Here is a 23,591-nt window from a genome sequence, read left to right as displayed (position 1 = left end):
GGGAACGTTGGAGGAACGTTGCGGGGGAACGTTCAGGGGGAACGTTGAGGGAACGTTTGGGTAGATTGTTGGGAATGGTTGGGTGAATTGTTGAGGTAATGGTTGGGTGGATCGTTGAGAAAACGGTTGGGTTTTCAACAATTCACCCAACCATTCCCTTAACAATCCACCCAAATGTTCCTTCAACAATTCACCCAAACGTTCCCAACAATCTAGCCAAAAATTGTTGAGAAAACGTTTGGGTGGATTTTTGAAAAAACTTTTACATTACACGACAGGAGATACCTTAGAAACAACTTTCTTTTTCTTAGAATAGCTCTTTTTTTTTTTTTTTTTTTTTTAAGTCAAAATAGTTCTTGTGTGAAGCTTCCCCAGCATGAATTTTAATAAAAGTACCGGTAAAAAATTTGGAACATGTAGCTTTGTCTCAGAAGTGTCTTTTTATTATTACCTTATGGGATAAAAAAAAATCAAGATATATATCGTATATCGCCGTTCAGCGAAAAAATATCGAGATATTATTTTTGATCCATATCGCCCAGCCCTATTCCAAATAAAAGTAAAAGCTCTTTGCACATTCCGCACATTCTTCTCAGAGTTAAGCACCGCCACTTCTTTTGCAACGGCAAAAGCGTTTGAGCAGAGAGCTATAATTGGATAATGCCAGCGTGGCAGATTGATCTGTTTGCATGTGTGTGCGCAGTATGCAGTCACAGAAAGGAAGAGAGGGATTGGTACAGAAGGGTAGAGTGTAGTAAAAATAACATTTTAGGTACACTATATGTCCAAAAATATGTAGATACCCGTTTGAACTAGTGAATTACCCAGTGACAGGTGCATAAAATCAAGTATTTAGCCACGCGATCTTTATACAATTGATGCCAAGTGTTTAAATAGACTTGTAAAGGATTTGCATTTCTGTTACTATTTTTGTCGGTTACTAAATATTTAAAATGTATTTTTTGTCCTAGTTTATTGCACTTTTATAAAAATATACCAGGTTGTAAATATACCTACATTTATAGCATTTTAGCAGATGCTTTTATCTAAAGTGACTTACAAACGTTGCCAAGTACAAGGTAAGCAATTAAGGGTTAAGGGTCTTGCTCCGGGGCCCAGCAACCAGCAACCTTCTGGTTATAAATCCAGTGCCTAAGCTACCACTACCCACATGGCATAAAATGTTCCCCATGCCTTGTTAGTGGTTATTCATTCATTCTTGTCTGTTTTATTACTACTCCATCAGATTTAGGGTTGAAGTGGGCATGATTAATAGGGTGAAAGGTAGGAAACACCCCGGACATGTCACCATTCCCATCACAGAGCAAACACACACACACCTAGTATCTCAAATTACTCTGACTGAAAGTCTTTGGACTGTGGGAGGAATCCGGAGCTCCTGGAGGAAGTCCACACAGACACGGGGAGAACATGCAAACTCTGCACAGAAAGGACCTGGACCACTCCACCTGGGAATCGAACCCAGGACCTTCTTGCCCACCGAGCCACCATGCCACACTTTGTTAGCGATTATGACTTGATTAACTATAGTTGCTAACTTCTCTGTGCACCTACTGCAAAATACTGTACATGGAACACTGTTCTCTTATCAAGGTTGGGAAACATACGCAAACTGTTACCCTATGCTGAAAGGAAATTTGTCTGGATAATCAGATGTAACCCAAAAATCACCAATAAGAGCAACTCTGCTATGAATTACATACTACTGATATTGCTGTGAAGTTAGAGGCTGCTAATGCCTAGTTCACACTACACGATTTTTGCCCTGATTTTCGCTCGGCGACTGGTCGGCGATTGATTTTCCGGGTCGGGAGCAACTCAGCGTTTGCTCGGCGATCAAAACTCGGCTCTCAGTCGCTAAGTGTGAACTATCCAACAACTCGACCCGACCGGCTCGCCGAGCGCTCGGCGACTGGATTGAGTTTTCTAGCACGCCAGATATCTGATCTCAGACGGGCAACTGGGAATGAGTGACATGTCGAACAGCCAATGAGAACACAGGAGGGGAAATGCAGGAGAGGACGGGACAGGGGCTAAATTAATATAGTTTATGTCAGGATACACTGACACACACGTTTTTTACAGTATTTCTGATTTGATCGTCCTCTACAAAACATAATACCCACGCTGCATTGCAAAACTTACTACAGAACAAGCCATATACTGTTGCCAAATCCACTCAGATTCATTTATTTTTTCTCCTTGATATTACGCTGCACATCAGCGCACAAACCCTTTGATCTCTCGCTACTTGTTCACGTTCATTTTTTTGGACGTGGTATCATTAAACTTCTCGTCACTTCTCATGTGTGTTTTTGTAAAAAAAAAGAAAGAAAGAAAGAAAGAAAAAAAGGGAGACCAGAGAAGCTCGCCTGCGATTCCAGTTGGTGATGGATCGTGTAGTGTGAAACCCCCTATCGCCGATCAGTCGTGTAGTGTGAAATATACACCGACTGAAAGACTCCCGAGTGCAAGAGATTCAGTTGTGTAGTGTGAACTGTACAGCGACCTGACGACTTAGAAAGTCGTGTAGTGTGAACTTGGCATAAGTGCAACTCAATTTGTTTCCCTAATTTCATTTTGCAAACAAATTAAGTTTTATTTGTGTAAGGTTTTTACATTGGAGGGTTTTTCGGTAATCTGTGTGCTTGTCTGCCTGTTGAACCTATTATATTAGCAAGTTAAACTAATTTGGCTCCTGTGAGTAAAAAAAGCTAAAGACGTCTGTGTGATCCATTTTAGCTCCCCAACTTACCGTAAACCATTGTGTTACACCTTAAACAGGGGTGTCAACCTTTCTTGTTGCAATATGCAAACATGGGCCACAGACTCCTTTGTAATAAAACAAATAAAAATATATTAGACATACTTGATTACTAACAATTACACTTTTTATTTGAGTGACTAATAATCTATCTTTGACAGTGTTGTGTAAACTAAGATTTTGCCAATTTCACTCACCAGTTTAGGCCGCGCGGCACGGTGGCTCAGTGGGTAGCACTGTCGCCTCACAGCATGAAGGTCCTGAGTTTGATCTCCGGGTGGGGTGGTCCAGGTCCTTTCTGTGTGGAGTTTGCATGTTCTCCCCGTGTCTGCATGGGTTTTCTCCGGGAGCTCCGGTTTCCTCCCACAGTCCAAAGACATGCAAGTGAGGTGAATTGGAGACACAAAATTATCCATTGACAATGAACTGATGAATCTTGTGTATCGCATAACTACCGTTTCTGTCATGAATGTAACCAAAGTGTAAAACATGACATAAAAATCCTAATAAACAAACACTCACCCATTTATAATCCTAAGATTATTATAATACTTTAATTTAAATGTCGACACTTCCCCCTGAAATCTTCTGCATTTTCTATCTAGTTCTCATTCTTTGGAGCCGTCCAAAAACATTGGGAACATTAATGTAGGTGTAACGTTTATGTTTTTAGTTGGGGGAGAGAAGATGGGGAGCGTTTTAGATTTGTTTACTGTGGTAGCGACACCCACAGTTCAAGCTGTTTTTTTTTTAATACCTTGTGAGTCCTTTCAAAAATGGTAACTGGCCACAAATGGCCCGTGGGCTGTAGTTTGGACGTCCCTGCTCTAAAGTAATAAATATGACAATGTTGGGGCATGGAATCATGTTGTAAACTAAGTGAAGACGACACCGTTTGAAGTGCCAGCAGTTTCAGGGCCGAAAGAAGTCAAACAATGCATTGCTGTCATTCTTAAATCATTCCACATTTCACCTGTGCCCTGATCTTCAACCTTCTGATTTCATCTCCAGGCGCAGCAGCGGGATGCCTTTGTGCAAGAACGTTACGGGCGCTACGACCTCAGCGATCCCTTCATGGCTCTGCAGAGAGACAGCGAGGTGATGCAGGGACAAGAGCAGGCTCAAACTCAGACTCGAGGTCACAGTAGAAAAGGCCAGGTCAACCCAAGTCCACTGGCTGTGCTCAAACTGGTGATGGCCCACTGCAAGCACATGCAGGAGAAGATGATGGCACAGCTAGCAGCAGCCGAGAGCAGACACAGACGGGTAAGGTCTTGTCAAGATTATGTCTGGTCTTGTAAGTGTGTTTTAGAGACTGGTCAAGACTTATGGTAATAAGTCTGAACAAATTCAGTTATGTGCAGTTAGAGTAAAGTTTACATACACTTGAAAGCCATGTGCCATGGTAGTCCTTAAATTTAAATGATTTCAGCTACTGAAGTCCAAATTGAAATGGACTTTGTCAGAAAAGACAAAAACTTAAACGTGGTGGCGCAGCAGTCTCAACACGCATGCTGAGAGAGTCTGAATTGTTTGAGGGAGGAGAGGTCGGACGGATCTTTTCCCGCTGCAGTATTCAGTTTCCTGCATGAGTGGGGGGTGGAGGCGGTAGTCACATGGAGCTTAGTGTGGCCCCCACAACCCAACACTGGCAGGTGATAAGAAACGGCCCCAGACTGGACACGCGTTGGAGGGTGTGTGTGGTGATCCGGCTCTTCTCGATCAGATGGGGGATTGTGCAAGCAGCAGTGGATTCACAGTCTGGAATTGGAAATGCATAGATTGGAAGGATTTATGTGGCCATAGAAAACTTGAATGGAACACACAAACAAATTATAAACTACACAAGATTCACCCCAATGTCAGAAATAAACCAAACATACACTACACAGACCAAGTTATCTACGCTAGATATAGAATATGCCATTCCAGATTGACACACCAACACCTAATACTAGGAGAAGACCCCACACTTTGCAAATATACAGGTCCTTCTCAAAAAATTAGCATATTGTGATAAAGTTCATTATTTTCCATAATGTAATGATAAAAATTAAACTTTCATATATTTTAGATTCATTGCACACCAACTGAAATATTTCAGGTCTTTTATTGTTTTAATACTGATGATTTTGGCATACAGCTCATGAAAACCCAAAATCTCAAATCTCAAAAATCTCAAAAAATTAGCATATCATGAAAAGGTTCTCTAAACGAGCTATTAACCTAATCATCTGAATCAACGAATTAACTCTAAACACCTGCAAAAGATTCCTGAGGCTTTTAAAAACTCCCAGCCTGGTTCATTACTCAAAACTGCAATCATGGGTAAGACTGCCGACCTGACTGCTGTCCAGAAGGCCATCATTGACACCCTCAAGCAAGAGGGTAAGACACAGAAAGAAATTTCTGAACGAATAGGCTGTTCCCAGAGTGCTGTATCAAGGCACCTCAGTGGGAAGTCTGTGGGAAGGAAAAAGTGTGGCAGAAAACGCTGCACAACGAGAAGAGGTGACCGGACCCTGAGGAAGATTGTGGAGAAGGGCCGATTCCAGACCTTGGGGGACCTGCGGAAGCAGTGGACTGAGTCTGGAGTAGAAACATCCAGAGCCACCGTGCACAGGCGTGTGCAGGAAATGGGCTACAGGTGCCGCATTCCCCAGGTCAAGCCACTTTTGAACCAGAAACAGCAGCACTGGACTGTTGCTCAGTGTTCCAAAGTACTGTTTTCGGATGAAAGCAAATTTTGCATGTCATTCGGAAATCAAGGTGCCAGAGTCTGGAGGAAGACTGGGGAGAAGGAAATGCCAAAATGCCTGAAGTCCAGTGTCAAGTACCCACAGTCAGTGATGGTCTGGGGTGCCATGTCAGCTGCTGGTGTTGGTCCACTGTGTTTTATCAAGGGCAGGGTCAATGCAGCTAGCTATCAGGAGATTTTGGAGCACTTCATGCTTCCATCTGCTGAAAAGCTTTATGGAGATAAAGATTTCATTTTTCAGCACGACCTGGCACCTGCTCACAGTGCCAAAACCACTGGTGAATGGTTTACTGACCATGGTATTACTGTGCTCAATTGGCCTGCCAACTCTCCTGACCTGAACCCCATAGAGAATCTGTGGGATATTGTGAAGAGAAAGTTGAGAGACACAAGACCCAACACTCTGGATGAGCTTAAGGCCGCTATCGAAGCATCCTGGGCCTCCATAACACCTCAGCAGTGCCACAGGCTGATTGCCTCCATGCCACGCCGCATTGAAGCAGTCATTTCTGCAAAAGGATTCTCGACCAAGTATTGAGTGCATAACTGAACATAATTATTTGAAGGTTGACTTTTTTTGTATTAAAAACACTTTTCTTTTATTGGTCGGATGAAATATGCTAATTTTTTGAGATAGGAATTTTGGGTTTTCATGAGCTGTATGCCAAAATCATCAGTATTAAAACAATAAAAGACCTGAAATATTTTAGTTGGTGGGCAATGAATCTAAAATATATGAAAGTTTAATTTTTATCATTACATTATGGAAAATAATGAACTTTATCACAATATGCTAATTTTTTGAGAAGGACCTGTACACACACCGACCAGCCATATCATTAAAACCACCTCCTTGTTCCTACAACCATTTTCCATTTTATCGGCTTCATTTACCATATAGAAGCACTTTGTAGTTCTACAATTACTGACTGTAGTCCATCTGTTTCTCTGCATGCTTTGTTAGCCCCCTTTCATGCTGTTCTTCAATTGGTCAGGACCCCCACAGGACCATTACAGAGTAGGTATTATTTAGGTGGTGGATCATTCTCAGCACTGCAGTGACACTGACATGGTGGTGGTGTGTTAGTGTGTGTTGTGCTGGTATGAGTAGATCAGACACAGCAGTGCTGCTGGAGTTTTTAAATACTGTGTCCACTCAGTGTCCACTCTATTAGACACTCCTACCTAGTTGGTCCACCTTGTAGATGTAAAGTCAGAGACGATCGCTCATCTATTGCTGCTGTTTGAGTTGGTCATCTCCTAGACCTTCATCAGTGGTCACAGGATGCTGCCCACATTAACACACCACCACTATGTCAGTGTCACTGCAGTGCTGAGAATGACCCACCACCCAAATAATACCTGCTCTGTGGTCCTGTGGGGGTCCCGACCAATGAAGAACAGCATGAAAGAGGGCTAACAAAGCATGCAGAGAAATAGATGGACTACAGTCAGTAATTGTAGAAGAAGGAGGTGGTTTAAATGTTATGGCTGAACGGTGTATAACTATGGTGGTCTGGCAACCAGAACAGGGTAACTACTAATCAATAATGAAAATCACACTTGAAGCAAATCACCACAAAAATGTAATAAAACACACACACACACACGCACACACACATGTCAAGTCTGAAGTCTTATTGTACACAGCCTAAGTGTGACTCGGAACATGACAAGGCAAATCCATCACAGGGCTTCAGTCATGACGTAGCCAGTCATGTCTGTACAGACGCCTGGCCGGCTGAAAGCGCAGCTGATATTTAAACCCGGATCTCAGCAGTGAATGGTGGGCTAGAGTAATAGACAGCTGCACCACCCGAGTGCATATTTGGTATACTGTATGAATATTTTTTGTACAGCAGATGTTATCTTTTTTTAGAAAATCCACACTAAACGTATAAAGGACTTTCCCAATCAGCTAAGCTTACAATGGAAATGAGTAGCACTAAAAAACCCAGCTTTGTTTTGTCCTTATAAATCCCAAAAACGTCCACATTCTGGTGGACAGAGAAAAAAGCTGTTCAGAAAATAAGCCTCAAGCAAAGCAGTGTCTCCTATTCATTAAATACTACGCAAAAGCAATTATAGTCAGACTCTTTGATTTCGGGAGAGCATTTGTGCTCGTGTGATTAAGCTCTAACCCCTACGAGATGAGCCTTGTGACCTGAAAAGGAACAATGGAGCTCCTGGGGTGAAGAGAATGTGTGTTTATGAGAGAAAGAAAGAGAGAGAGAGAGGAAATCAGTGTGTATTGTCACTGTGTACTGCATTGAACAATGTTCGGTTCAGCACAATGAAGCTGTTGTCATGCTGAAGGTTGTCCTTGGGCTAGAAAAGATCCTCCCTGTTCATTTATTCTGTTCATCACTTTTCTATTCTTGTTTTCAGTTCCTTTTTGAGGTGAACAGGTTCTTTTTTTTTGAAGTGGTTTGATTGGGAAGCTCTAGTTGAAACCTGATCAGCCTGAATGGATCATCAAAGAGCTCAGCATGGCTTTCAGATGATCTCAGTCCAGAGGAAGAACATGTGTATTAGTGTGTGTGTGTGTGTGTGTGACTATGACTAGCTCAGCTTTTTTATCATAGTCTTAACCTAGATCCAACACACCTACACTATATATGGTCACCTGATCCTAAGCTTGTCGAACATCCCATTCCTGAGTCATGGGCTCATCCCACTCCTTTCGTTTGCAGCTATAACACAGTTCAATTTTCTGGGGAGGCTTTTCCCAAGAGTGTGTTATGTAGTATGTCTGTGGGAATTTGTGCCTGTTCATTCAAAATCAGTGCTTGATTCAAATCCCAAACCAAATTTTATATCTTGAATCACCATATTTGTCTGGATTGTCAGCCACTAAAAACATGTCTACAAAAGATTACAACACAGGTGACACTGTCCACAATCAAGTAAGCTTTACATTGCTATAGGCTTAGAGGTTGCCAGACAGTTACAGAATCATCTGCAGTGAAGATAAATGCTTGACCTAAGCATGCTGTTCACATAGGCAACAACAAATAGCTTTTTGGGTTGGAGCTTTTTTCTGGTCAGATAAGTTCTGTGGCCACAATGACCAGAACTATGTTTAAAGGAGAAATAGTTAAGCATTCAAAGCCAACAACATTGTGCCTACTGCCAAGTACTGTTGTGGTAGTAGTATTTTCTGAGGCTGTTCTGCTGCCATTAGAACTGGTGTGTTCTGGTGATCTGAAGATTTAGAAGCATGTTTGTGGGAATATGTGAGCGTTTAGTCAAAAGAGCATTTGTAAAGTGAGGCACTAATGCTGGATGAGAAGGCCTGGATCCCAATCAGCATTCCAATAGATCTTAAAGCAGGGCTCCTGCCTGCAAATAAAATGTGTCTTCTCAAATAGCTCACCAATGGGGATTAAATGTATTAGATTTATTGTTTAAAAATATACAAAAATAAATAGTAAAATAAACAATCACATAAATCTGCTTGCTTGCTGTATTTAAATTGGCAATTGTATTTATTCATTCCATTCCTTCATTCATTGTATGTTTAACCCCCACTTTATCCTATTCAGGTCTGGGTGGGTCCAAATCACTGGGCAAAATGTAGGAAAAATGTAGGAAACACCCCGGACAGCTCACCAGTCCATCAAAGGGCAAACACACACACACACACACACACACACACACACACTCATACCTAGGGGAACTTTAGTATCTCCAATTAACCTGACTGCAGTCTTTGGACTGTGTGAGGAACCCACACAGGCATGTGGAGAACGTGCACTCCACCCAGAAGGGACCTGGACCAGTCTACCTGGGAATCGAACCCAGGATCTTCTTATTGTGAGGCAACAGTGCTACCCACCAAACCACTGTGCCGCTCGAGTGGAGATTTACAAAGACTATAAATTACTGCTGCTTTTTTTTTTTAATAGGTAAAAAAAATATATATATAAAAAACATTCTATGTCTCTCAGTCTGACTCATTTAGCATGAGTGAAATGCAGGGCATGCATGACAATGTACTTTAACAACCTTCCACTTGAAGTATTTCATGCAGAAGTACATCATTATTAACTCTTATTTTGCACAGTATCTCTTGCAAGTGCCAGACAGAGTAAAATTACCCCAACCCAGCTCCATCTACAGCACAGAAGCCCATGCCATACTTCTGGCACTAAAATATGCGGAAGAAAAACAAAAACACAAAATTTTAATATGCACAGACTCACAATCATGCCTTAAAGCCATGGAATCATGCACATCAGACCACCCTATAGTTAACAATGTACAAAGGACAATCAACAAGCTAACAGAACTGGAGTATGACATAAAGCTATGCTGGGTACCAGGACACAGCGGAATAGAAGGAAATGAAAAAGCAGATCAATTAGCTAGAGATAAAACAAACCAAAATACGGCAAACATCAAAATCCCACCAACAGACTTAAAACCACTAATACATTCCTACATCAGGGAAAAATGGCAAGCTGAATGGAACGCTCAGACCACCAACAAACTCAGAGAAATACACCCAAACATCAATACCAAACCAAGAACTCACCAGGGACGACTCATAGACCAAACCATATACACAAGATGCAGAATTGGCCACACCAGGGTAACCCACCAATACCTGGTAAAAGGAGAAAACCCACCAACATTTGAAACCTGCCAAACACTTACAACTATAAAACCATTTTGATAGAATGCCCTAAATACACAAAGGAAAGACAATAAGTGCACATGCCTGAAACCATAAAGGAAATCCTTACACAAGACAACACAAGAACAGTATTAACATACCTCACAGCCATAAAAATGAAAATATAAAATAAACCAAAGGATAAAGACAAGATTAAAAATAGACAGATATATAATACCCAGTTCCTGCCATTAAATGACACACGTGTTTAACATGGCATAAGAATCCCAAATAAATAAATACATCTCTTGCAAGTGCCAAAAACAGGAAAAAGAATGACTGTGCAAATGTTTGAAAGTGCAATTTGTTTCAAAAGCCACCCATATGGACACAAAAACAATTATTAGATCTGGTGGAGGAGGGCAGACTTTAATTCATTCATTCACAGAAAGGCCTGAGATAAGTGACTGAAAGTTTAATGGTTTGAACGTTATTATTTAGCACACAAAAACCTTTTCCGTTTATTTTTTTGTCTGGAACCCTGCCAAAGGTTGTTTAATAGGGTGGGGGTCAGCGCTTTTTGCAGGCCACTGCAGTTCCTCCCTACCAAACTCGTCAATGCCTGTTTTTATAGACCCTAACATTGTGCATTGTGAGCCGTTGTCACAAAATTGTCTGTATAATCATGATAAAGTGTATCTAACAAGATTTAGCTTCAGTATTGTGTTCTTCTGTTGCATTGTAAATATTGCATCAAATATGCCGGTCTCAGATCTGCACTGCAGTCACGACTAAGATCAATGACCAGAGAATCACACTTAGACTTTATTATTCCTCCAGATTATTTATGACCCTTGATGATTTGTGTAGGTTATTGCAGACCTCGAGGACGAGAAACGACGCCACGCGTTAGATATGGCAGCTGGTGATGACGTCACGTACATGCTGGAGAAGGAAAGGGAACGACTGCTGCAGCAGGTAACCTAGCAGCACCACCAAAACACAAACACACACCTGTACTTTGCACAAAGCACGTCATTAACCCACCACAAGCACTAGAAACAGGAACATGAACTGAGAGCCACATACTCAGAACTGCTCTTCTGTTATTTATGACTTGCATGCTTTGTTACAGACTGGAATGTAACTCTGCAGCTTAGATTATTAATTTGGTTGGTGTGGAAAGTTCTAGAATGACTTATAACTTTGGGACATTTTTCTTTTTTGTTAGTGATAATAACTGATTAGAGCTGCACTCTTCTCCACAATTATTAGCACTCCTGAGTGTGGGTAAAAAGGGTTCTACAATCAACTTTTGGTGAATTCGCCTAATCTCACATTTAAAAAATGAGAATAATCCAACATTCTGGGTGTGTTCGAAAACCTAGTGAGCTGCCTTGCTGTCTTACTGCCTACATAGGCAGCTACCTAAGTAGAGAGGGTTCTTATGAGTCATTGACTTATAAGTCAGGTTATTCGAACGCGCTACTGACACTAACACCGTTAGCAGCATGCCATTCAAACCAATGGGATGAGGTGGCACAACACGCTAGCATGTCAACTAACATCTCCCTCTGTGTACCGAAAATGGTTACACTTGTGCACGTTTATACAAATTAAAAATTACTAATAATTTATTAACGTTTGAAAATAACTCGTTAGTTCGTTTCTCTGCACCGTCCGCCTTGTTTTTTATTTTTCTGTAAGAAAAGTTGTGCCGCAATGGATGCTGGGATTGCCTTCGCCGCTAAGGCAGCATCGGATGCTCACTTGTTCTTGAGTCAAAAACCCATTGAATTTTTAAGATACCTTAATAGTGAGCATATTAAGGCATCTAGGATTTCGAACAGCCTCCTTCTTGGGAGCGACGTAAAATGCTGTCTATGTAGAGAGCTCCCTAGGTTTTCGAACACACACTCGAACCATATGAATTTTTTTTTTTCAATTATATGGAATTTCCATTTATATTCAAATTTTATAAATGTATTTTTATATTTATTTTTTCCATTATACTTTTATATTCATAAGTTTTTTAAAGTGTCTTTTGAGCAGTAATCCATGACTGGGTAAACAAAACTAAAATCTATGTACCCAAAGTGAAGTCGCCAGCCACAGTCAAATATGAAGCCATGCCATAACGTTAAATGACATTACAGATGTTTGTACACCATGAAATCAGTTCTTTTTGACTCAGCCATTTTTGTCTGAAACTTTTTTATTTATGTATTAAATTTTAGACTTAATTTTAGTCACAGAAATCAGACATCACATGTATGTTTTAGTGAGCGCATATAAACCTTTGACTACAACTGTAATCAGGCTTTAGAATGGAAGTAAATATATCCAGAGCCACATTGTGTGAAACTATGGGCCCTCTGAACTGTGTGTGTGTGTGTGACTGTGACTGGTGGGGGTCCTGAGTCTGGCATTCCATATCTGTACTATAGGAAGCCTGCAGAGGAAAATGGCTCATTGTTCTCTCTCTCTCTCTCTCTCTCTCTCTCTCTCTCTCTCTCTCTCTCTCTCTCTCTCTCTCTCTCTCTCTGTCTCTCTGTCTCTCTCTCTCTCTCTCTCTCTCTCTCTCTCTCTCTCTCTCTCTCTCTGTGTGTGTGTGTTTTATGAGTGGAGTAAATGGTGATAAGTTCAGAGAACAGACCCTACCATATTATATAAGTGCTGTTTCTCGTGTCCCGCTATCACACAGAATTGTACCTTTACATCATACCCATCATATATTCATTATATACTACACATACTGAACAACACACACACACACACAATGCAATGTTGCAGAATCAACATTTTGTTGGTCAATACCTGTATAATGTGTCCATTCACTAAAACAAAAACTGAAATGGCATTACGCACAATCCTTAACTATTAACTTTATTCATTGTAGTCAGTGACACACTTACTTATACTCAGGGAAAACCTAGAAAAGCAAATTCACAGTCTACACAGAGGAAACTGGAGTACCAGGATTTAACCCAACTGGAAACTCCTCATGGTCAGTGACCAGATATGAAGGAAGTATTGTGTGTAGTGCTAATGCAACTACATCAGAAACTCATTCCTCATCAGTGTTGCCACTCCTTGGGATTTTTCCAAGTAATCTTGGGATCTTTAATTTGCACTCAAGCAATAAAATCTGCCTGCAATTTTATGGTCTACAGTCAAAGTGTACTACTACTAAATAATAACCTTTGGTTGTCGCTGGCCATTTCTACAGCTACTGTATATTTACTTCTTTACTTACTTACATTTTCTTGGACGTGAGAACATGATGTTGGTAATTGTGATAGATTGCAGGAATAAATCTGTGTCAATCATCATAGTGTAGCGGCAGCAGCAGTAGTCAGAAACATGTTACTGGGCTTTCGGAGTCTGATAGTAATTGTGAATCAGATTAGACAGGACACTCTCTGGGTTTAAAAGACATTAATATATATATATATATATATATATATATTTATTTATAATATTGCAGTTTGTCAATATTAATACTAATAATGATTCCACTTTGTCAGTTAATTCTGGATTTTAGTGGATAATTGTGAAAATATGTTATATAAATCTTCACAATTTTGTCGTTTTTAGTTACTTTTTTGTGGCAAGATCTTTAGAATTCTCAAAACAGAGAGTGGCAACACTGCTGGACAGGCCACCAGTTGATCACTTTGCACTACACACTCACTTAAACCAGGGAATATTTAAAGCAGCAAATCCACCATCTGCAGAGGGGAAACCCAAGTACAGTAGACCCTTGAGTTACGAAAGGCTTACCATACGAACATTTTGGGTTACGAACGATCTTTTTCAAGTTAACGTACGAACAAATTGTGAACGTGACGTCACAAACACGTTCACTCTGACCGCCTCTCTCTATATATATATACAGTGAGCGAACATTCAGATTCTATAATAAAATGGCCAAAACGAAGCAGTGTCACTGTGTATCAGACATAGGGGACAGTTAGTCCGCTGAGTAAAGTATTTACAAAATACAATAGTATTAAAATAAAGAAGGAAATAATAGAGAAATATGAGAGTTATTGTTGTTTCTGGTAGATACATTTTATAAAAAAAAGAAGGAAATGTATTATGGTGTTTGGTACAGAACACATACTGTATTGAAATGTGATGTGTGTTTATGTACAGTACTTTACATAAACACTATGTTTTTATGTCTATTCTATTATTTAGAATTTAAGGGAAAATATACTTGTATTTATAACAAAAAAAGACCATTTAAGACATTAGAAAGGTTAGGTTAGGGGGTTGTTTGGGAGGTCTGGCACGAATTAATCCTATTTACATTATTTCTTATGGGGAAAATAGGTTTAACTAATGAACATTTTGACTTAAGAACAGCCCTTCGGAACCAATTAAATTCGTAAGTCAAGGGTCTGCTGTACCAGAGTATCAGGATTCAACCCAACTGGAAACTCTTTACAGTCAGTGACCAGATATGAGAGAAGTATTGTGTGTAGTGCTAATACAAGTGCATAAGAAACTAATCCCTCATGTAAACTTGAGGCGGATTGATATGTGTTGCCTGTCTATAGTAAAATCTAGTCACAGGAATGGACAGTAAATATTCGTGAATGTTTGGTTCAGCTGGTAGCGTGGCCTATTAATTACTATTTTACTATGGACAACATAAATAAGGCTTTCTTAACCTTAATAAAACAACTTTTGCTATATTTGAAAAAATATCACTCAAAAATAGTGCCCGTACAAGCGGAGCATACGTTAGGTACTGTGTCAGTGATACTGCCGTAGTGAGAATAGTCTACCCAAATAATGTGTTTTTGTGGATAAAGGATGGCAGAAATTGTCGTTTTATACACAAAAAAAATTGTATATTTAGTATATCTGAGGTAAGATACGTACATAAACTTGTAAAAAGTATAAAAAGTGCAGTACTTGGTGAGAGTAAACGAGTGAAACTGTGCTCTGTCGCCCCCTTGTGTTAGTAAGTGGAAATCACAGCTATTCTCCACATAAACGCTGCTAAAAACAAATAGCCCGAAGAAACACTAGCATAAAACACTGGTTTTATAATTGATTATAATGGTTTTACCCAGATGCTCCTGTATTTAAGGTTTAGCCACAGCAGATCATGCTGGTGCACATACCTGACTTGGCACAGTTTTTACGCGGGATGCCCCTGAAGCAACATATGACTAAAATAATAACACGTAAGTCAGTTCTGAATGGCTGAGCCTATTAAAAGTGAACTCAGGTACACTGTGTTCCTACCTACCATTTTAACCAGAACTCTTTATCTATATAATAAAGGAATAATTTTTAAGTCTACCCGCCACTCAGCCATCGTCTCAACCAGTGTCTGGGATGGAGGATCAGCAGTACTGAGTCGACCTCCTACTCACAGACATGTCCATTTGTGTCTTTTAGTTAAGATGCCCATTTAGGTTGGTGGCACAACTGAGATTCGAACTCTTAAGGGTGGCACATCAGACCACTGCTATACCTGAGTACAAGTTCTAATATTTCGTATTGGTATTTTATATTTCTATTAATACAACTTATTTCCTTTGTATAGTTGGAGTCGGAGAGGGCACGGGCCAAGCGTCTAGAGCACGAGTGCCAGTCCCTTTCGACACAGGTTCAGGAAGACATTGCACAGCAGCAGCTCTCAGACCAAGCCAAGGACAGCCAGCTTGCCAGTGCCTGTGCCCAACAGGAGAGTGACCGCATGGTCGAGTTGCGTACGCTGCTAGAAAAGGAGCGTGGCATTGCACAAAGCCTGCAGGGGGAGCTGAACCAGGAGCGGACACGTGCCCTACAAACCGAGGCCAGAGCTGAGAGCCAGCTTGCTCAATTTGACACAGAGCGTGAGCAGATGCAGGCAAGGCTGCGCAAGGAGGAGAACCGTGGCAGAGAACTACAGGAACTGATCGAGAGCCTGAGAAAAGAGTTAGAGGAAGTAAGCAAGAGGGAAAATGAATGGAAGAAGAAAGTTGAAGTGGAGGAGGAGAGAAAGAAAGCAGAGAAAAAGCAGGGTAAATTACAGACAACATCCACGGCCTGCCAGACCGAGCCTGATCAGAAAGCTGGAAGTCTGGAGAAATTTCAGCGACTTAGGCTGAATGGGCACCAGCTGCGTAGAGAATCTGATGAAGAGAGGAGCACTGAAAACGGCGGGGTTGAGAACGGAGGAGGGCTGAGTTCACCTGTTCACCAATCTCTTTCACCTAGCAGCACTGCCAGCAACTCGCTTTCCTCCTCGCCTTGCTCCTCACCCGTCCTTGCCAAGCGCTTGGCATCTTTGGGCGCCTCCAGCCCTACATACCCATCATCCTACCAGGCTAGCGTAAACCAGCGCTTCCACGCTGCCAGGCATAAATTCCAGCAGCAGTCCGAGCAGGGTACAGGGATGCCCATGTCGCCCCGTGATCTCTCGCCCACCTCTACCTCGGTGCCACCTCTGTCCGACAACTCCAGTGCCAAGCAGATGGCCCGCAACACTGTAACTCAGGTGCTGTCACGCTTCACCACCCAACAGACTGCAGCAAAGTCTCCGTCTTCAAACAGTTCACCGTTTGGCACAGATTACCGAACTCTTGCTGCAGCTTCCTCACCCACCAGCAAAGCGCCAGGCCCTCTATCGCCTGGCGTCCGCTCGCCTATAATACCAAGAGGTGACAAGAGCCACGTGCCATCTGCAGCGCCAAAGAAGCCTGGTGGAAACGGGAATCCTGGTTCACCAGTGCCTTCCTCTTCACCCCGCTCTGCCCAGTTTCCGGAGCTTTCAGGCAGCTGTGGCATCAGCAGCACACAAGAGGGCGCTAAAGAGCTTGACCTGCTCATGTCCAAATCAAGCTAACTACCAGCTACAATAGATTTTTTTTTTTTACATTTAGAACTAGAATTAAGAAAGAATCTTTGTTCTGGAAACTGTGCCAGTGTGAATCAAGTGCGACAAAACAAAAAGAGAAAAAGACTCAAACACTCTTGTTAAACCTGCTTATTAATATCTCACTGAGCCAGGTGTATTTCAACTGGGAAATCAATTCAATACCAGAAACCCTGAACACAGCAGCCAGTCTAGAACAGTATTGAAATAAGTACACTTTTGGACTCTCTAAGGCTGGGATTATACTTGCTAAACCACTTTGATGAAAGCAGCACTTGCATACCTTTTGTGAGTCTGAAGGATTACAAACTGTATCCATTAATAATGGAATAAAAACTCTAGGGTGTGTACTGATCTAATACTATAATTAATAGTAGACTATGAGGCGTGCATTAGCAGTTAATATAATATGAATGGAAGGAATACATTTATAAGCATAAACAAGTAATGAGATATTGAGATATTAATGTTCAAATAATCTTTAAATACCTAACTTCTGGGGCGCAACGGTAAAACACACTAGCACAACAGGGCTGACATCTCAATCTCATGAGTTTGAATCTCAGCTCTGCTACCGGTAGGCTGGGCGCCTACACAGACAACGATTGGCTCGTCTGTTGGATTGGCTTGCCGGAGGCGATTCCTCATGACTGATGCTATTACGACCTCTGCTGGCTGCTCGATGGCATCTGCACACTGAGACGAGGGATAACCGTGATTGGTGTGTCTCTCAGAATGCAATGCCGAGCCCCATATGACCCACCTCATGCAGTTGAAAAGATGCAGTCGGCTACTGCACACGTGTTGAAGGGGACGTGTGATAGTCACGGTCAGGTGTGGGTCAGGTGTGGAAGTCAGAAGCAGTAGAGGAAGCGAAACGCAATCGGGTAATTGGCTACGACTACGATTTGAGGAAAACTGGGGGAAAATGAATTAATTCACTTTTTAATAATTCCAGTCCAGTCCATACCAACTTCCAGAAATGGCTCCGCCCATTTTTTTAATACAATATATATAATGTGGACTTGTTTGACTGTCATTTCAATACTAGCTTTGTCAATTTTAAGCCAGCATTCCTGGTAATCGTTCTTACCTGGCTAACTGGTTTTTAATGTTACACTAATGTTAAACTGTTATTGTGGCCAGTTTGGATTGGTTAATTATACAAATACGCATGAATTCAATATTGTCTTCTCTTTGATAATATAAGCTGCTTTTTATGGTGGGGTGTTTACAGACATGAATAACATTCCTTAATTTGTATTTCAATTCTGATCGACCAATTGAAATACTAAAGAAGACTGTAAGTGGACATTGTAAATATTAAATAAAGCTTTAAAAAGTTTTTATTTTAGGACAAAAATGTAACTGTAAACGATAAATATGTCATTTATAAATACAGTTGTTTGATCCCTTGCCTCATCTGTTGGACCAGAACTGATTAGGATATAAGAATTATAAATTGGGGTTATAAAAAGTACGTAATTTGAGTATGCCATAGTTTGTAAATATTTGTATTGTACTCACCTAAGCGCCACGTTGAAACATGACACCCATTTGACCTGTATATATAATTACAGCATGTATAATCCCAGCCTTCATCTGATACACTTCCCACATGGATTGCAGAGTGCCCACCTGTTAATCTTTAATTATCCACCATATAAAATCTAAAATCGTCAGACTGCTGTAGAGGGACGAGTCGATGGACAGTCAGAAACCAATGCTCATCATCCTGCTTCTCATCCACTACATGAGATATCATTTATGTTTGTTAAATGTTAATATATTGTATTCTGTTCTATTATGTTTTCTTTGTTTTAAGATGTTTACTGACTTTTAGATATTGATTTTTTTCACTGCTGACGTATTCTCAGGTGACCAATCAGTAGTTTGAAAATACTTATGAAACATCCAGCCCATTAACAAATGTATTAGTTATCAACGATCTAATTTTAAAATACTAGAACAAATCGCACTTTGATCCACTTTAGTTTTTATCTCCTAGAACCACTTAATCCTGATTAGAGTAGGAGTGGAGTCTGAGCTCATCTCACAACCACTGGTCACTAATCCTACATGCACTACATTTCTTGCTCAGGTAATCAGTTGGATCATCGCAGAAATAATGAAATGCTTAATTATTATGATTATGATTAACACTACTCAGACTACCAAACCCCAACATGTTTTATTAATATAAATATATTAGCTTAGAAGAAATCTGTTGTCTTGGCATCTCAAGCTCTGTAAATAGGAAAAAAGTAATTAATCAGTGGCCTGTTCACCACCATCCAACAAGTCAAGACAACATATGCGTATTCACCTGTCAGTTAAAAAAAGATTTACTTTCTACGTAGCCTACACACAGTGCATTATGGGGGCGTGGATTTGAAAGCAACATTGTTGGAAGTTGCTGCATGTGACTGGCTTTGTTCTCAATTTTAACATGTAAAAGCTTGAACACTCATCTTGGCCTTTAGGCATCTTCATGGTAAAGGTTTCAATAGACCAGCATTGGCTTCCTCTGTTGGTGGGAGGAATGGCATTCTTCTCTTCTCTGTTGTATAAAGTTTTAATGCTGCATGAGCAACAGTTTGAAAATAGGAAATTGCTGGCTTCCTGAAACTAGAGGGATGCATGTGTAGCCTTCACCCTTTCAGGCTGGTAACTTAGCTGAGTCGGACAGGACTCAGCTAGCAGTTGGGAATTATAAACTACTGGATTGGAGGAAAAAGGAACAAACATTAGTGCACCAAAGATATTTTAACTAGTGCTATGACTAATACCATAATATATATTTTATATATATTTCTATACTTCATTCAGTGACCCCTGATGCCCTGTGTATGAGAACATTATTCTGAAACGAAAAAAACTTGCAGCAATCCTTTCCTAAATAGGGACAAGTGGACTCAAAAATGCCCCCAATCCACAGTCTCTATATATTTATTTAGTTGTTTTACACCACTCACCATGAAACATGTCAGTTAAGCAAATTTTGTAATCGAAGCTCCTGCCATCACTTACTGTAGATCTTTTCCATTGCCGTCAAGATCCAAAATTTAGGACCTGCTCTGCATTTTTATACATGCCACAAAGCATGGTAGGATTTTAATTACCTAATATCACACAGTACACCTGTCTAAAAGCACTGACTTAGCAAGTTATTTATTAGTTTCTGTCTATATATACACACTATTTGGGCAAAATATGTGGATACCGGGTTGGACATCTCATATGGATTTGCGTACATCCTTCTCCTTTGTGGCTGTATGAGCCTTTCCCATAACTGGAAAGGATTCCCACAAGCTTTTGGAGTGTGCCCGTTGGGGGCCATTCAGTTAAAAAGCATTTATGAGGTCAGGCAGAGTTGTTAGCTATGAAAATTTATTATGTTCCAATTTATTCTAAAGGTGTTCAATAAAGCTATAATCAGAGCTCTTTTTATGCCACCTAACTCCCTGCATACCAAATTCTGTAAACCACACTAAAACAGAAAGAGGGCCAATTCTTAAACTGTTGCCACAAATTGGAAACGTATTATTAATTTTATACAGTATATTATACAGTATATTTAGTAACACCTGTAAGCAATGGCTGTGGCTGGAACACTAGATGTTGGAATCCATGTAAAGGGTGTCCAGATAATTTTGACCACACAGTGTACAGTTACTAATATATTGCCTGTGCATGGCGTGAGCATGCTTTTCATTTCAACGCCTGCCCTAAAAGCTTGTGGAATACATTGTGCATGCTTCCCAGCTGCACCATTGCTGCAAGCGATTGGAAGCCATATTTGTGTTTGTACAGATAAAAATCAATTGGGATGTTGCCAATAGATAATGGACAGCTTACTAAGCACACTATTACTATGGTAGTATGTGATCTCTTGAAAAGGTGAAATATATCAAGGTGAATGAGGTTTTTAGAAAGGGGAAAGATGATTAGACATATCTAGTCTCATAAAAACAAATCTTCGTTTAATCCTGTTAAGGCTTGAATGCCTGAAGTCTAAATAAATGATTCAGTAATGTCCCTTACTCCATGCACAGGATGTTTAACATAGTATACAGCCTTGGTGTGATGCATTTTGGGCCCTGTACAGGTTTCATAAAATCGCCCCTCGTTACAGTTTATAATGCCATCATCTTCCTCCTGTTCATGTCAACATAGTATCTTAGCTAATAAGATATGAAGAGGTTTGAAAATGATTAAATCTATGAATTATTGCTCTATAAAATGTTTTATACACTTGCTCACTCTGATAACCTGTTTACCTACTACTTAATTTAACCTCTCAAAGTTTAATGAAGCGAGTCTTTAACTGTATGCAAATGAAGACTTAAACACACTTCATTCTGTGGCAGATGCATGGGAAGCACTCAAAAGGAAGTGTGCAGCAATTCTGTGTCTATTTTTAACCCCGTCTTCCCTTTTCACTGACACTTCAGAGTCGCCAGCTCAGCAATACTTTACCCAGCTCATGTCTGAGCTCATGCTACTGTCACGTTCTGAGTTTTGGTAATAAACCCATTGGTGTGAGAAGCTGCTCTACACAGTAAACACTGCATTGTTGTTTTTATAATAAAACCTTCTGGTGCTCAACTGGTGTCTGTGGCATTGTTGTATATTTGCTTTTTTTTTTTTAATGAATGATTAGCCTCTTTTTGATTAGTGCTGCTGACAGCTCAGGCTAAACAGGAAAGTTCTGAACAGATTTTTAAGTGACGTTTCTATTCAGTCTGGGCTATTTCTATTGACTCTGTTTTTAACCGAGGTATTGCTAAACAAGCAAACCAGCTATGTACATTTCAAGCAATACACTGGGTTATTAGGAGACTTGCGTTTGAAGGTATTCAGCATAAAAGCTTGAGAACTTGCTCTAGAGAAGTGATTTCCAAAGTAGGTGAAACAGTTAATTTACACTAAACTACTTTGTACCTTGACCCATAACTTTGGCAAATGTTGATCAAATTTTAAAACGCTTTCCCTATTGCAGCACCAGATTACAAAGAATAATTCAGAATGATGGTTGGCTAGGTCCAGTTTCTATAGAAATTTGACATGTTGACTGATGGTTACGAAGTTCATCCTTATGGCTGAGCACCAGTTCTTAGACTTGTGCTGTGCTGTCACAGATTTACACACTTTCGTGATCAGCAAAGGTACAGAGGTCTCTTTTTTGACTTACAATGTAGAAGTGCTGCAAAATTGTTTACAAATGTCAACTTTAAAATAAATGAAAATCCAACTTTAAGCAGAAAAATGTGAAAATTTTGAATGATTTCTTTGTGGCTATACAACCAGTTATTTTGACTGCATCTAATGGAAAGTACATGCATTCTGACCCCACCCAGTGAAAACTTGACTGGATTGTTGGGTATAATGCAAAAAACTACAACAAACATATGCCATAAATTAGAAACTGCTGAAAGAAACGAGGGCATCTCGGTCCATTAAAGGTTCAGCATTGACAGTAAAATACATATTATTTTAGGTGTTATCCATGCACCATTCATGCAGGGGGCCAATAATAAAGCCAACCAGAACCAAAACAGCCCATTTAAGGCCTGTATCCTCTCTAAGAAAGCATTTGGCATTAGGTAACTGGAACTGTACTTTTTAACCAAGCAAACAGTGATTGCTACAATCTGTTCAGAACTTTTGAAATATAGGACATTATTTAGCTAACAATGGAACTTTTGGCTAGGAACATACTATAGGAAAATACAAATGACAATGCAAGGCCAACATAGTGCTTATTCTTAGGTTACTGTTGCAGTAATAAACACCAATACTCATAAAGACCATTAAAAATCATTCAGGAATCTGTCCCAAAGCCATTTTCACTTTCACTCACTGTAATGCCAAACTAGCTCTGGCACAGTAAAATGTTAAATGTTAAATTGCTCGGTCATGACAGACCGGACAAACCACTCGCACTCAACATTGTAAAATTAGACAGCCTCAACAGTGCCACTAACTGCTATTCCCAAAATGCAGCATGAATGTGTTAGGACTTGCGTCGGCAATAAGTCATTATAAAATTCTGCAGCTTGAGGCGTCAGTGTTCAGTATGTTCCTTGGCTTAGGATAGCAAACATGTAATAATTCTTCCTGGAACCAGTTTAGCCTGGAAATGTTTGATTTGTATGTGGAAACTCTTTTTAAGAAAGCTGGACATATTAAGCTAGCTTTGCCTCCAGAGCAAACCAATGAGCTGTTCCATGTGGGTGCTGTATTGATTACCAGTAAATGTCAGTTAATCCAAAAGCTAACATGCTACCTGATAACTTTGCTTTACAGTGAATTTCTCCAATGTGGATTAAAACATTGGCTAAATGTTAACACAGCACACCACATTGGACTGAACGTGCATTAGCTGACAAGGTGCTCTCAAGTTGCAGGGAAAAGAGAACTCAAACCCCAATTACCATTGGTTCCCGTTTGTGCCTGTTTCTGTTTTCAAATGTGCAGTGAAAGGGAAAAACCTTGATGAGCTTCAGACAGACAACTAAGGATATTTCAAAATATTTCAAAGCATTTC

The 23,591-nt window shown here is 40.3% G+C and overlaps 1 protein-coding gene across 1 annotated transcript in view; it reads left to right on the top strand.

Moving 5' to 3' along the window:
- cttnbp2nlb (CTTNBP2 N-terminal like b) overlaps nucleotides 1–17,013 on the top strand; it is a 57,092-nt gene extending 40,079 nt beyond the window's left edge. The window contains exons 3-5 of the mRNA XM_062998430.1: nucleotides 3,797–4,051; nucleotides 11,032–11,139; nucleotides 15,728–17,013. Coding sequence (XP_062854500.1) covers nucleotides 3,797–4,051; nucleotides 11,032–11,139; nucleotides 15,728–17,011 — 1,647 coding nt within the window. The 3' untranslated portion in view covers nucleotides 17,012–17,013. The remainder of the gene's footprint in view (nucleotides 1–3,796; nucleotides 4,052–11,031; nucleotides 11,140–15,727) is intronic.
- Nucleotides 17,014–23,591: the final 6,578 nt, after the last annotated feature.

Source organism: Trichomycterus rosablanca, chromosome 7 (genome assembly GCF_030014385.1).
Source record: "Trichomycterus rosablanca isolate fTriRos1 chromosome 7, fTriRos1.hap1, whole genome shotgun sequence".
NCBI classification, from domain to species: domain Eukaryota; kingdom Metazoa; phylum Chordata; class Actinopteri; order Siluriformes; family Trichomycteridae; genus Trichomycterus; species Trichomycterus rosablanca.
This window is presented reverse-complemented; position numbering and strand designations above follow the sequence as displayed.